Raw genomic sequence first — 14,077 nt, 5'->3', positions numbered from 1 at the left:
ACATCATTTTTACGCATTTTAATAAAACTATACAACATCATATAACTTAAATATAATTTCCATACAATTGTATACAATATATATTTTGTATATGATTTGTATATATTTTGTATGTGGTGTGTTCTTCTTTCTCTCTGAAATTTCAATCAAAACTTGTTCTCTTAATACAATTTTGATACATGTCAATAACTTTATGTAAAATGATAGTATCTATATCTTAAAATCAAATTTCATACAATGATTCATATATTATACAACTATTTTTTAATTTTCATACAATATTTAAATAACAAAATATATAATTATAATAGAATACAATTTACATACAACTTTAATACAATTTCGTAACTATATTATATGTCATGTATTCTTCTTCTTCTTCTTCTTCTTCTTCTTCTTCTTCTTCTTCTTCTTCTTCTTCTTCTTCTTCTTCGAGGTTCAATCTAAAATTCAGCCAAAATCAAGTCTAATCTTTACCAAACACCCTAAAATTGAGATATAAACTTCAAAGAATATTCACAATTGTTTGAAACAACACTCAATCCAAACAAACAATAATTTTTGAAAACTTAAATTCGAATTTAAAGCTTTGAATTTTTTTAATGGTTGTCAATGGTGGAGAATCAAACATCTTCGTAATTTATTGATTGACAATTTCAATTCGAGTATCAATTGTGCAACATGAATTGAAATTGCTAAGTTACAACTTTATATTAAAACAATTGAAATTCATTGATAAAAACAGAGGATAAAAAGCAGAAAAAAAAACAAAGAAAGAAAAATTGGGGAATAAAAAAAGAAGGAGAGAAAGAGAGAGACTACGAGAGAGTCACTTATTACCTATTTAATTCCTAATATAAAATTAATACTAATTTATATATAATTGATAAATTGTATATAAATCTACCCAAATAATAATACTGGAGTACAACACAACAAAGCACAAAGCAGAAAGCACCCCGTTACGTGGCCAAATGACGTACCCACATCCCGGCGAAATCCGAGCTGTGCGATTTTTTAACTGTTAGCCTAAAGTTGTCACAGTATAGAGCTTGGAGAAAGCGGGAAAAATGGCGATTTCCATTTTCAGGCCTTCTGTTTCTCGTCCTCACCACTTCCTCTATTCAGCTAATTCAATTAATTCTCAAAAATTTAGCTCAATTTCTGTCACAAAGAAGCCGAGCTTTCTTCCTTGTGCTTCATCGGATTCTGCTCCTACTCGGTAAATAAGAAAAAAAAACTTTAAATAGTTTCAATATTTTGCTTACTTAACCTGTAATCTTATGTATTTCAGTAGCGAATGTAGTTTCTGCTAGCAAGTGTGGTACTATTACTGCCTTTGGCTTAAATTATATGCTAGTCAAATTCTTTAGAAATGATTTAAGTTGGATAAACTTACTGTGTAATAGATTTTTTACGCCATCAGTGTAATTTAACCTGTTATAGCGCGTTACTGAACAATTATTCCAAGCTATCAATTAATGCTATTAAATGGAGTTATCTGCTATTAGCTTTTAAGTGACCTGATTGTGTAAATATATTTTGTCTCGTCAGTGGATAGAACTTAAACTCTTTAGAAAAATTGTGTATTCATCTTAGTTCGTATCTCGTTGTCTCGAAGAATTGATGGTTATGGTGTATCCGCCTCTATTTGTTATTTGCAGGCAAGAGGTGTCATTATGTGTTGGAACTTACCTAATTCCACATCCCAACAAGGCAAGTAGTCATGCGTATTGATCTTTTAAAATGGCTCTTTTAGTTCTGTAATTTTCTCTTTGTTTGGCGATATCACTAGCTGAGGCTTATTCAGAATTTCGATTGGGTGGTTCAACTTTTAAGTTCTTACCATGGAATTTATTGGACTTGAAAATATGGATCCAATATTTAATATTTGTCGAATTTTAGTATTTTCTACATATATTTATATTCCCTGCCGAAAGTTGAACCCAGTAAATGAGGCTGCATCCGCTTGTGAATTCAATACTACTACTTCCTCCCTTTCATTTCATATGACTACGTTTTCTAGATGGAGTTTAAGGAAGAAAATAATGACTTTTGGCATCAAAAGTAACCTTAGAACTTGTAATCATAAAACGAGTGTACATTTCTATGGCTATAAGCGTGTAAAACCGGAAGTTTATAGTTAAAGAGTTTTCAAATATAGAAATGTGTCTTTTTTCTTAAACATGCTAAAAATGAAAATGTCTCATATAAAGTGAAACAAAGGGAGTATTGCGTTAACAGTTAACTCTACATCTACCAACCACCATTGGCTGTGTTGAATGTTTATGTTTTGAAGGTTGAGAAAGGTGGAGAAGATGCATTCTTTGTGAGCAGTGATAATGGGAGAGTGATTGCTGTAGCTGATGGTGTCTCTGGGTGAGATGCTTTATTACATTCTCTTTTGAAGATGGCCTTTCTCCTTCCGTTAAAGCATAGTTGTTTTGTTTGTTGACTTTATCGAATGTCCCCGAAGGTGAAGGGACGTACTTCCTCTATCTCATTTTATATGGCACTGCTATTATTTGAAAGTAGTTCTTTCTTTGACTGTAACTTTTTATCATAAATTCAAGTACTTTAATTGTAAAAATTGTGATTTATGAGTCATAAATCTGGTACTACAGGAGGCAGCAGTAGGGAATTTTATGCAAAAATTATATGTTTTAACTTTGATACTCCAAACCCGTCATTCTTTTTGGACAAAAGGAGTAAGAACTTTGTAAACATATTAGTTTGGAATTTGTTCTTAGTAAAAGTTAGACATGGGACAGTTAACATTCTGGTATTCTGGACTTATTTCTGGTTACCGTTCTCGAGGATTAGGACTTAACACACTCCTATTTGGTGATCCCTATAACCACATGCTACTGCTAAATTAAATCAACAGGATTAGTAGAAGCTGCAACTTATAAGAGGTAAGCGCAAGTATAAACTTTCATCTTAGGAAGCGATAAGAAAATATAACATGGTATTTAGTGTCCCTTAACAATCAATCAATATATCAGTTAACTGTACATCTATGCCTCAATCGCGAACTAATTAGGAAATGAGCTGCTGTCTGCTTCAAGGCAGAACCAGATGCAGGACCTCTCTCAAGTTATTTTCTTATGTTCCTTCTTTAGTTTCTTAAGGAGGTGGCAGGAGGAAAGGGGAAAAAATGGGGAAAGGTTCATACTAAGACCTCGATCACCTTAAGAAAAATTATCTCTTCACTCTGCAAGATTGAGCTATTATCTTATTTGAAAGATATTGAATCTCAAGCTCTGCCTTTGGAGCATCTTCCACTGCCTAGTGATACCACACTTTCTTTTTTCTTGCTAAGGAAGGGCTTGGGAAGCATGTCGTATTCCTAGGATCATCTCATAGACACGTTGCCTAAAGCATTTAAGTTTACTAGTTTCTTGATATGTCTGCGTAGTGCCCTCCATTCAAGACACCTGAAATCATGCTCTCATTTCTTCCATGATCATGAATAAGGAGTTTAGGTGATGTGACAAGGCAATATTTTTCCTCAGACGTGGCCATAAACTTTACAGAACCATTGAATGGTAGAAGCCAACTTTTAAGATGTTTCGTATATTCTACGACATGGCATGAACAATTGCAACATGCTGTTTGTTTACCTTTGTTTTCCTCTTGTGTTTTATTTGATTGTGCACTTTCATGTGTTAGTCTTTAGAATGATACATGATTGACAAAATTAGTCGCTTCAGATCATCTGTGCTCTATTTGATATATAAATATGAATGTTATCATACAATATTTCTTAAGTTGAATCTTTTAAATAATACCATCAGGTTCCTGTTTATTTTGTATCGAGATTGAAACTACAACTTGATTGGAGTAGGAAAACCATAAACTGGAAGCAGGGGATCCGGCTTCCCAAACATTATTATTTCTAATTCTGAGTGGGGAGATTGAAATTTCATCCCGCACTTTTTAGAATTACACACATATACAAAACTTATGCATACATGGAGTTCTCATCATATACAACACTAATGCATACATGGAGTTCTCCAGACAGGATTATGGGATTAAATGATATTAACAAACTCTCAGGGCTAACCTTGTCAGCTAATGAGGCATTATTATGTTTCTGACTGTTACGATAGCTTTCGCTCGGCAATCAAAAAATTTAACTCCTCATATCACTGAATGCAGAACTTAAATTTCTATATGTCTCCTTTGGCATTATTTCCAACTGATAATATATTGATATGGCTCGGAGTTGCGTAAATATCTGACTTGTGGTTTCTTCATCAAATGTTCCTGACAGTTGGGCTGAAAAGAATGTGGATCCTGCATTATTCTCCAGGGAATTGATGGCTAATGTTTCTTCTTTGGTAGGGAATGAGGAGGAGGTACCAATGTTGTAGAGACAAACCATCCTAATTTTAAGTTAGTTTCATCATTGAGTCATATTAACCGATAATGACCTGGGTTTCCTTTCAAGAAATTTACCTAGCGTTAGTTACCAAATATGGCAGGCCAAGTATGATCCGCAGATTCTCATAAAGGGAGCACATGCTGCTACATCATCTATTGGTTCAGCTACGGCGTAGGTTCCTTTATCTTCAGCACCATTCTTCTTAATCATTGATAGTCATCCAGATTGAGGGGCTTAGTTATCATCATTGACTGTCGTTTATATCTGGCACATAGAATTGTTGCTATGTTCGAGAATGGAATTTTGAAGATAGCCAGTGTTGGGGATTGTGGACTACGGATTGTTCGTAAAGGTACAAGGTCATAATTTTCTTTTGTGCCTTTAACTTTCTAAATTTTCAAATTAATGTGATGTCATTATTATCTATTTGGACATAGGTCAGATGATTTTCTCCACTTTCCCACAAGAACATTATTTTGACTGCCCATACCAGTTGAGCTCAGAGGCTGTTACTCAAACGTACCTTGATGCCATAGTATGGAAAGTTATATACGGGTGAATCATATTACACTTCAATATCTTTCTAGGCTTCTGCTGCTACACCATAGAAATTTCGTGATGTTATGTTTGACTCTTAGAGTAAGCAATGCTCTCTGTTCTGTCTCTCTGTGTATGTTCTTTTTACAGGTTAGCAGTGTGGATTTGAAAGAGGGAGACACAATTATAATGGGCTCAGATGGCCTCTTTGATAATGTTTTCGATCAGGAGATTGTTTCAGTTATGACCACACATGATGATGTCTCTAATGCTGGTACTTGTTTTCTGCTTTATCTAACTTCTGCTCAGAACTGGTGACCTCATTTCTGTGGTATTCTTAGTGGTTTGGTATCAATGTTAGCAAAGGCATTGGCTGAATTGGCGAAGAACCATTCTGTGGATATCAAATTTGACTCCCCCTATTCACTCGAGGCTAGAGAAAGGGTAAAATTTTCAATCTGATTCGGGATATAGATTGTCTTCGAAAGCAATGTCTTTCACGGATCAAGATGATATTTATTTATTTAGCTATTTATTACGTCCCTTTGACTAGCAGGGATTTGATGTTCCTTGGTGGAAGAAAGTGTTTGGAATGAAGTTAACAGGCATGATTAGAAGGAATCTCTTTCGAGCCTTTTATTTCTGTTTATTTTCTTGATGACATGCTTGACAAGATTTTTTCCTTTAACCTTGAACAGGAGGAAAGCTCGATGATATTACCGTCATTGTTGGAAAGGTGAAAAGCTCGTGAGCAAGTTGGCCTAGACATCACCGATATTCATTTATTTATTTTTAAAAAAAGAGAAGCTCGTGGACAAGTCATATCTTTGGTGCTATTGGGGCAATTGGATGGTGTTCTGGAGTACGAGCTAAAAGATGAGGTAAGAATAGAACAGCTTCAAACAACACTCAGTGATCGTTTCTGTATTGTGTTATTTCAAGGTGTCAGTCGTAAGACAATATTTTGGCTCTAAAAATCTGTATGACATTTGAGACGACTTAAATCCTGCATTGTTCAAATGTACAACCATGAAAAGCTTACTAACTTGTTTAACACCTACAGTCTCCATTGAAAGGTCAATCATCATATAGTAACAGCTACCTGTGTTTCCTAGATGGAGTTTAGTATTTTCTTATGATTTTTTTATTTTCTGTAACATATAGGGCATAACTGAATGAGAAATATATTGGATGCAGCAGGAGAAAACAATTGGTTTTAACCGAGTTAGTTTTGCTTAACCATTAGATGTGTCACTAACACAAGAAGGATGATACTGTTTAGACTTTTGGCCACCTCTTTCAGACTATCAATGGTACACACAGGATCTTATTTAAGCAAAGTCAGTCTATTATCACAACTCAACTTGTATGTGAGTTTGGGTCAGGGGCATGGAGTTGTAGAGGTCTAAAGCTTTACTTTTCATCCCAAATTGATGTTTATGTCGCCTTATATTCAAGCGGTGTAGATCTATTATATATGCATATTGAAGGTTTTCAATGAAGGGAATGACACTTCTTGTAAAAGGGTGACTCTGTCACTGTGTTGGTCCTCCAGGGATGGCAAAATTGACCCAAACCCATATAACCCGCCCAAGTATTAATGGGTTTGGGCTAGAGTGATTTTGTTGATGGACTGGACTGATTTGGGCTATGCCCAAAATAAACCATGAAAAATCACTAGACCAAATTGACCCATGTGAGTGCCTAAGATTCTCTCTTGAAGCTAGACATATGCGAACCTCCACCGATGCTCAATTAAACAAAAGGAGTATTTCCTTGTCCAGAATGGTGGACTTTAATTTATAATCTCATGATGAAATAGAATTATTTTGTTTGTTCTTTTATATATTTATAAATCAAATAAATCTACTCTTTCGAATATTTAAAAATTAATTTAATTTTAAAAGTGGAAAAATATATCTCATATGATTATTATCTTTGAAATGTTTCATCCTTAAAAAGTAAAATATTAGTTTGACTTAAAATCAAATACAACTGGAAATGAAAATTCAGTTCGAGATTGAATTAGTATTGTCGTAAGAATTTACCATACAAATTAAATGATTCTCTAAAAAATTTATTCTTTTAATCAATGGCAATAATTAACAAGCTCAATACTACAATATCTAAAAATCAAATTAGTTGTGATTTTAGATACAGAAAGAGCGTTTGATGGTGTCTTACAAAAAGAAAATTTTAAATAAAAGAGAATAGATATGAAGAGAGTAAAGATTTCTCATGGCATTTGTTGTCTTACAAGAAAAAAATAATAACTTGCCGTTCATGACACAACAGAGACCATGTCTAGATAAAATTGAGGATTTGTCATTATCCCCTCCAGCGGTTGGCTCCATGCAGATTGTTGGAAGCAATGACTTTGGCCATAACAAAAGGATATTCATATAGTAAAAATAATGGGTCAAGTTGGGCGGGTTGGACTATAACCCATTGATTAACCTATTTTGATCCAACTCATTTCAGCCCAAGTAACATTTGGGTAGGATTGGGCAATAACCCATTTATTAGTCAGCCATTTTTGACCCGCCTAATTTCAGTCCAACCCGCCCATTTGCCACTGTGGTCCTCCTCAATGGACTAGTTTAATCATTGGAGTGCACTTGAATTGAGTACTATAGTGTGCAGTGACGGAGTCACCTTAGGCTAATTGATACATCTTCATCGGAAAATTACTATGTAGCTAGGTTAAAAAAAATTATGTATATATATAGAGGCGGAGCCATGATTTAAAGCTAATGGGTTCGAAATTTAAGTTACTCGATTCTAAGTTAATAATTTATATATTTTTAATGGATTTCTTTTGACAAATACAGAGTTTTGACCAAAGTTATTGGGTTCGGCCAAAACCATAATCGGCATGCTAGCTAAGCCCCTGTATATATTATATGTTGAATTTCTTTAACTTCTTTGTGTGTTTACTTCTTTATATTTTGACGTCCTTTAGTGAAATTTCTGACTCCGTCACCGATAACCAACGTTTTTAATTAAACCAAAGCACCTCTAGAGACATGCCAAATATTTTTTGTAGGTGCTTCTACCAAAAGTGTTGAATGACTTAATTATCTGGTCACCAAATTTTGGCAAGGCAGTAGAATCAAATGGCTGCACTTACTAGGGGTATTAATTGCATCTGTAACATATTGGAATTTAGAATTACTGTTAAATAAGACAAGTTCATACCACCCTCCTTGTTAGACAACCTCTGATCTTGGCACTATGAACCTAGCATATTGAATCATTGGCGATAAGTTTTCAATAATAAAATATATTTCCCAGGGAATCTGTAATTAATTCTAAACAACAAAAGAAGAGTATATTTGCAGCAACAAACTAGCTTCGGCGCCTACCCATGCAATCACGTGACTATACAATTGAGCCTTTCGCCAGTTCTTATTCTTCAGCAAATTAAATGTTTCTTTCTTTTTTGTATTTAAGTATCAGTATTCGAAATTTACTGACATAATTACTTCATATTTACGTAGGACGAATTCAGTAAAGGAGATAAAACGCTCTTTATCAAAAGGTCATCTATTAAAATAACCAAGACCTTCGATGCAGAGGCGAATTCAGGATTTAAACTCTATACGTTCAACTAATAGATGATGAAAAATGCATGTTTTTGAATATGTTTGCATATAATTTCTTATGTGAGTTGCGGGAAATTACATATTAATAAGCATATAATATGCTCATTACATGTTTATTGTGTGTAGGAATAAATTTGGATGGAAGTTGGCAAGAATTGGATGATTTGATGCAAAAAGAGTAGAGATGCAAGACCTAAGAGCATGCCACAATTGGTGCATTGTATGAAAGTAGGCACGAAATGGCCTAGGGAATGAACAAAAAAACAGTGTAGTATGGAGGTTGGCACTGGACTTGGCACACGAAAGAACAAAGAAGAAAAAAGAAATAACTCGGAGCGTACTAGAAGTCGCGCGTTGCACCAACTCTAGCACGCGACTCAGCGTGTCCTTTTCGAATTAGGAGAGATCAAGGACGCCCCAAATCAATCCTAATTGATATAAATACATCATAAAACGTCCTTTTGAAGGGGGAGACACTACTTTAGGGTTAGACAACACCCAAGGAGGCAAGAATACGCTAGGAGCAAGAAGGAAGATTCAACCACGAGTTTTTCCTTTCTTCTTCCTATTTTTCATTATTGGTTATGACATTTAGTATTGTAGTATTACATACAATTATGAGTAGCTAATTTATTATCTAGAGTTTTGATGGAACCTTTTAGAGGATGAATTCCTGTTATATTTTGATGGGTTTTCAATGTCTTTGTCTTATGTTTTGATGATTTAACAAACTTACTGTCAACAACCAGATAGGAAACCTAACACATTTGGTACACATTACAAATGAACGGATTCCAGCCTGGACTCCAGCTAATGTAAACTGCTGCAAGTGTAAAAAATAGAGAAACAAGTCAAGGACATGATTCCTTGTGTTTCCCTTACAGTAGTACGAAAGTCAACTGTGCACAGCTGGAAAGTGACTGCCTCAGAAACAGTGCACACAGTGCAGCAGTTCTACAGTCACTTGCCTTTGACCTACCAAGTGCTTATATCATTTAAGTGATGTCATCAAGGGTGTATCAACAAGAGTATTATAACAAAAACATCACTTAAACACTTGGGTATTCTTTTTCAAGCATTCAAGCCTTCTGCAAAACAGTGAACTTAATTCTCAAGAGCTTGAAGAACAAAGTTAAACGCTACTACGGACCAGTTTCTAAATCTAGTATTTTGTTGTCCTTAGTTGAGTTGTAACTTTGTGATTGTTCTTATTGTAATTCCTAAATTGCTTAGCTAGAAGCGTTGATTAGGAACCCCTTTGTAAAATCATAAACTCTCTGAGTTTGTGTTGTGACTAGAGTTAGTCATAAGTTAAAGTGTTTGTAACTAGTGAGTGACAAAGTGGCTTGTGGTAAGAGTATCAGAAGTGGCTTATGTATGAACACTCCTGCTCTCACCGCTAAAATCATACCTAACCCAGATTCCCCGTCTCTCTCCATCCCAGAAACCCCTAAAATTGTTGATCTGTCCTCTCTATCTTCTGAGGTTCCCATTGATCAAAGAAAAAGTGGAGAACAACGTCAAAGTCCTGAGGTCGCAGAGTGTTCCGCCATTGTTGCTACAGATTCCGTAGTGGCAGTGGAGCCTATTGAGGAAGAAAATGTCGTAACCATCTTTGTGGTATCTGCTGACGGTGTCTTGCATGAGATAATTTCTCAGAGAAACGAGATACAGGGTATGGAAAAAGAAGGAGCCATAGTGACTATTGAGGGCTTTGCACTAGCAGAAACCACTGGGCCCTCCCATGAGGAACCTGACCCCTCTCCGGAGGACCCAGGTCAGGGTTCTCACTCCCCGGCCAGTTCTGCTCCTGCATTTGCTGTTGTGCCCTTGAATATTCAAGCTCCTAAGATGAGGTCTAGCGATGAGGAGGATTTAGACAACCTGTCTCTTGATGCTTTCATAGTCAAGTGAAGGGTAGTGTCTACTCCTGAGTTTTCTACCAAGCGACCTACTTCCAGGTTGCAAGCAAAGGTAGCCTATGACTCTGCCCTTCAAAAGAGCAGAAAAAGTAGTAATAAGCAAAAGAGGAGATTGGTGAAAGACAATGTGCCAGTGTGTGATAAGGTTGTTCCAGTGGTGGAGGTTGAAGAGGAAACAACTGAGGAACCGAGTTCCCTAGTAAGAAGGTCCCAGAAAAAGAAGAGATCTGCTTCCATAAAAAATGTTACCACCCCCAGTTCTAAGTTGAAGGATGTTGAAAGTGAGCTCTCTGTTTCTGATGAGGATGTATTAAGTCTAAGGGGAAAGCAAAATCAAGTGGTGTTAAGTCTGGCATCGTAAGTCTGAAACCGTTAAGGAACCTGGTTCGGTGAAAAAGCTGAGGAGTGAAAGTAGTTTTGCTTCAGAATGCCTAAGGCACCAAAAGGTTCTACTGGGTCGTACTTTTGACCCAGCGATCTCTGATATAGCTGGGATGCGGCAAGTTCTTGCAATGGTTGAGTTTCAACGATGGGTGCATCTATTTCACATGGATGCACCCAAAGTATATGAGGATGAGGTTCAAAGCTTTTATGATAGCCTCTTTCCCGTTGATACTGACCATATCTGTGCTTTGGTGAATAATATGGACATTGTGTTTAACGTGAGTTTGCTTGGGGATATTCTCAAGGTCCCTACGGATGATATGTCTAGTATAAAGGATGCGTGTCAGTATAATTTTCGGAATGTTGTGGTAAAGGACAATGCGAACCAAAAGGGGGACCAGATCCACAAGAAGGCATTACTCCCTGTTTATCAGTTGCTCTTCGAATTGGTAAACAAAGTTATGTTGCCTCGTGCTGAGAGGAGGTCCATGACCTCTAAGTATGACTTGTTTTTGATGGAGCAACTGGATAGCTTTAATCTTGTTAGCCTGCCTGCTATTATGATCGAACACATGCAAAAAGTAGCAACCTTCAAGGATGGTAATCATGGTCTTCCATACGTATTTCTGCTTACGCAAGTGTTTAAGTTTTTCGAGGTGTTGCTGGGGAAAGGAAAGTTAGGAACCAAGAAGAAGACTTTCTCACAAACAACGTTGGAAGAATGTGAGTGCATAGAAAAGAATGGGGGGTAGGCAGTACATCAATCATCTCACAGCTCATTAATGCTCAAAATAGTGCAACTGAGGAGATTCGAAGGTTGAAGGCTAGGAATGCTATCCTGGAAGGTCAGCAAGCCCAAGGGGTTCCAGAGTCAAATGATGAAGTGGCTCGTTTGACAAAAGAAAATTCTGATCTCAAGGCACAAGTGGAGAACCTGAAAGCAGAACTGTTCAATGAGCAAAAGTCGGCCAATGCCCAAATAGACCTAGTTCTCCAAACTCTTGTTGCAGCTTCCAAGCCCTCTACTCCTAGTGCCCCATAAGTAACCCCTTCAGTGACCAGTTTTTGGATTGTCTCTTGTCAGTTTTTTTACTTGGCAGTTGTTTTGTTTCTTTTCTTTTGATGTGGTTGGGATGTAACAATACTGCTCCCATTTTTAACAGTCCACTTCTTCCTGTTTTAATAGGCATATGTTTTATATATAAAATCTATTCTCTTTTATTATATTATTGCTTGTACTCTCTGTTTCTCTTCTCTATCATGTTATGTGCACATATGTGGCATGAATTAGCTTGGCTAGACTTCTTTATGTTGTTTGCCTGCTTGTGTCTTTTTAATGATGACAAAAGGGGAAAGTTTATTTGAATCGGAGAGCTGATTAAGGGGGAAGCATAAAGTCAGGGGAACTTGTGAAGTTCCTGTTAGTTTAATTGAATCGGAGATCTGATTAAGGGGGAAGCATAAAGTCAGGGAGAACTTGTGAAGTTCATGTTACTTCATGTGGCTCTTTTTGCTCTAAATACATGTTATCAATGTCTAAGTTTGTCATCATCAAAAAGGGGGAAATTGATGGGTTTTCAATGTCTTTGTCTTATATTTTGATGATTTAACAAACTTACTATCAAGAACCAGATAGGGAACCTGACACATTTGGTACACATTACAAATGAACGGATTCCAGCCTGGACTCTAGCTAATGTAAACTGCTGCATGTGTAGAAAATAGAGAAACAAGTCAAGGACCTAATTCCTTGTATTTCCCTGGCAGCAGTACGAAAGTCAACTGTGCATAGCTGAAAAGTGACTGCCTTAGAAACAGTGCACACAGTGCAGCAGTTCTGCAGTCACTTGCCTTTTACCTACCAAGTGCTTACATCATTCAAGTGATGTCATCAAGGGTGTATCAACAAGAGCATTATAAAAAAAACATCACTTGAACACTTGGGTATTCTTTTTCAAGCATTCAAGCCTTCTGCAAAACAGTGAACTTAATTCTCAAGAGCATGAAGAACAAAGTTAAACGCTACTACGGACCAGTTTCTAAATCTAGTATTTTGTTGTCCTTAGTTGAGTTGTAACTTTATGATTGTTCTTATTGTAATTCCTAAATTGCTTAGCTAGAAGCGTTGATTAGGAACCCCTTTGTAAAATCATAAACTCTCTGAGTTTGTGTTGTGACTAGAGTTAGTCATAAGTTAAAGTCTTTATAACTAGTGAGTGACAAAGTAGCTTGTGGTAAGAGTATCAGAAGTTAATTGAGTTGAAGTCATTGTAATGGATTCATTATAAAGTGGCTTGTAATAGTGTATTTACAAGTTAGTGAAGTTGAAAGCCTACAAGTATAGGTCGTGGTTTTTGTCCAGTTGAGTTGGGATTTTTCCACATAAAAATCCCGCGTCTTATTTACTTACTGTTTCATTAGCATTCTCAGTAAAAACTCATAGAGGACTAGGTACTCTATATTTTGGTTGACTCATATAAACTAACATATTTTAATATAATTTAACCTTTGAATTTATCTACTTATTCAACTATGTGCTTATTTTAATTGATTGAATGACCATCGATTGACTGTGCCTATTTAGTATGTGTGGCTTGAGAAAGAAAATATATTTAGGTGGTTGTTGAACAACGTCACTCTTAAGGTATATGAGAGAACAATACGGCGGGTTGAAAAGCGAGATTAGAGATAAGGAAGCTTTGACGTGATCCTAATAAGTGGTGAAAAGGTGCGAGTTAGCGTATTTCGAGAGAATATGACTAGTACATTATTGTATTTACTCGAGAGAGAATTACGATAAGTCGAGTGCTCATGATCAGTAGAGAATACTTAGACGGGATTGTAGGAGATGTAGCGGGAAGGATTCCGACAATTTGGAAAATCGTAACTTTAGGCCTCCTTATCTTGTCTCTAACCTTTAGTATCTTTAGTTGCTAATTTACTATTTTAATTTATTAGTTAATTAGTTAGATATAAGAATCATAATCTTTATAACTTAGAAATTTAGTTGAGCTTGTTTTCTTAGTGATATTGAATGGTTATAATAAAACCTTAGTTCTCTGTGGGATTTGACTCCGGACTCTTAGATCAGATTATATTTGCAGCGAGCGCTTATCCTTTCTAGGACTAGAGTTGGGCGTGATCAAATTTTGGCGTCGTTGTCGGGGGAAAAAATCAGAAAAAAATAATTATGTAGAAATAATTCCTCTTGGTTTTTCTTATGGCCATGGTTCTTTTCC

The 14,077-nt window shown here is 36.1% G+C and overlaps 1 protein-coding gene across 5 annotated transcripts; it reads left to right on the top strand.

The window, feature by feature from the left end:
• The first annotated feature begins 939 nt into the window (after positions 1 to 939).
• On the top strand, positions 940 to 9,186 carry LOC104232904 (probable protein phosphatase 2C 1). 5 transcript variants are annotated; one of them, XR_712480.2, is made up of 12 exons: positions 940 to 1,222; positions 1,665 to 1,716; positions 2,300 to 2,379; positions 4,280 to 4,364; positions 4,491 to 4,561; positions 4,666 to 4,742; positions 4,828 to 4,925; positions 5,078 to 5,201; positions 5,289 to 5,371; positions 5,484 to 5,532; positions 5,626 to 5,808; positions 8,659 to 9,186. XR_712480.2 is itself a non-coding variant. In XM_009786188.2 (11 exons), the coding sequence occupies exons 1-11, from the start codon at positions 1,071 to 1,073 to the stop codon at positions 5,676 to 5,678; spliced, it is 924 nt and encodes a 307-aa protein (XP_009784490.1). In that variant the 5' UTR covers positions 940 to 1,070; the 3' UTR covers positions 5,679 to 5,983. The 5 variants fall into 5 exon arrangements, 2 of the variants coding, with proteins under 2 accessions (XP_009784490.1, XP_070024534.1); XR_712479.2 differs by lacking the exon at positions 8,659 to 9,186 and adding an exon at positions 6,092 to 6,451; XM_009786188.2 differs by lacking the exon at positions 8,659 to 9,186 and having other exon boundaries at positions 5,626 to 5,983.
• Positions 9,187 to 14,077: the final 4,891 nt, after the last annotated feature.

This window comes from Nicotiana sylvestris, chromosome 2 (assembly GCF_000393655.2).
Source record: "Nicotiana sylvestris chromosome 2, ASM39365v2, whole genome shotgun sequence".
Taxonomy (NCBI): domain Eukaryota; kingdom Viridiplantae; phylum Streptophyta; class Magnoliopsida; order Solanales; family Solanaceae; genus Nicotiana; species Nicotiana sylvestris.
This window is presented reverse-complemented; position numbering and strand designations above follow the sequence as displayed.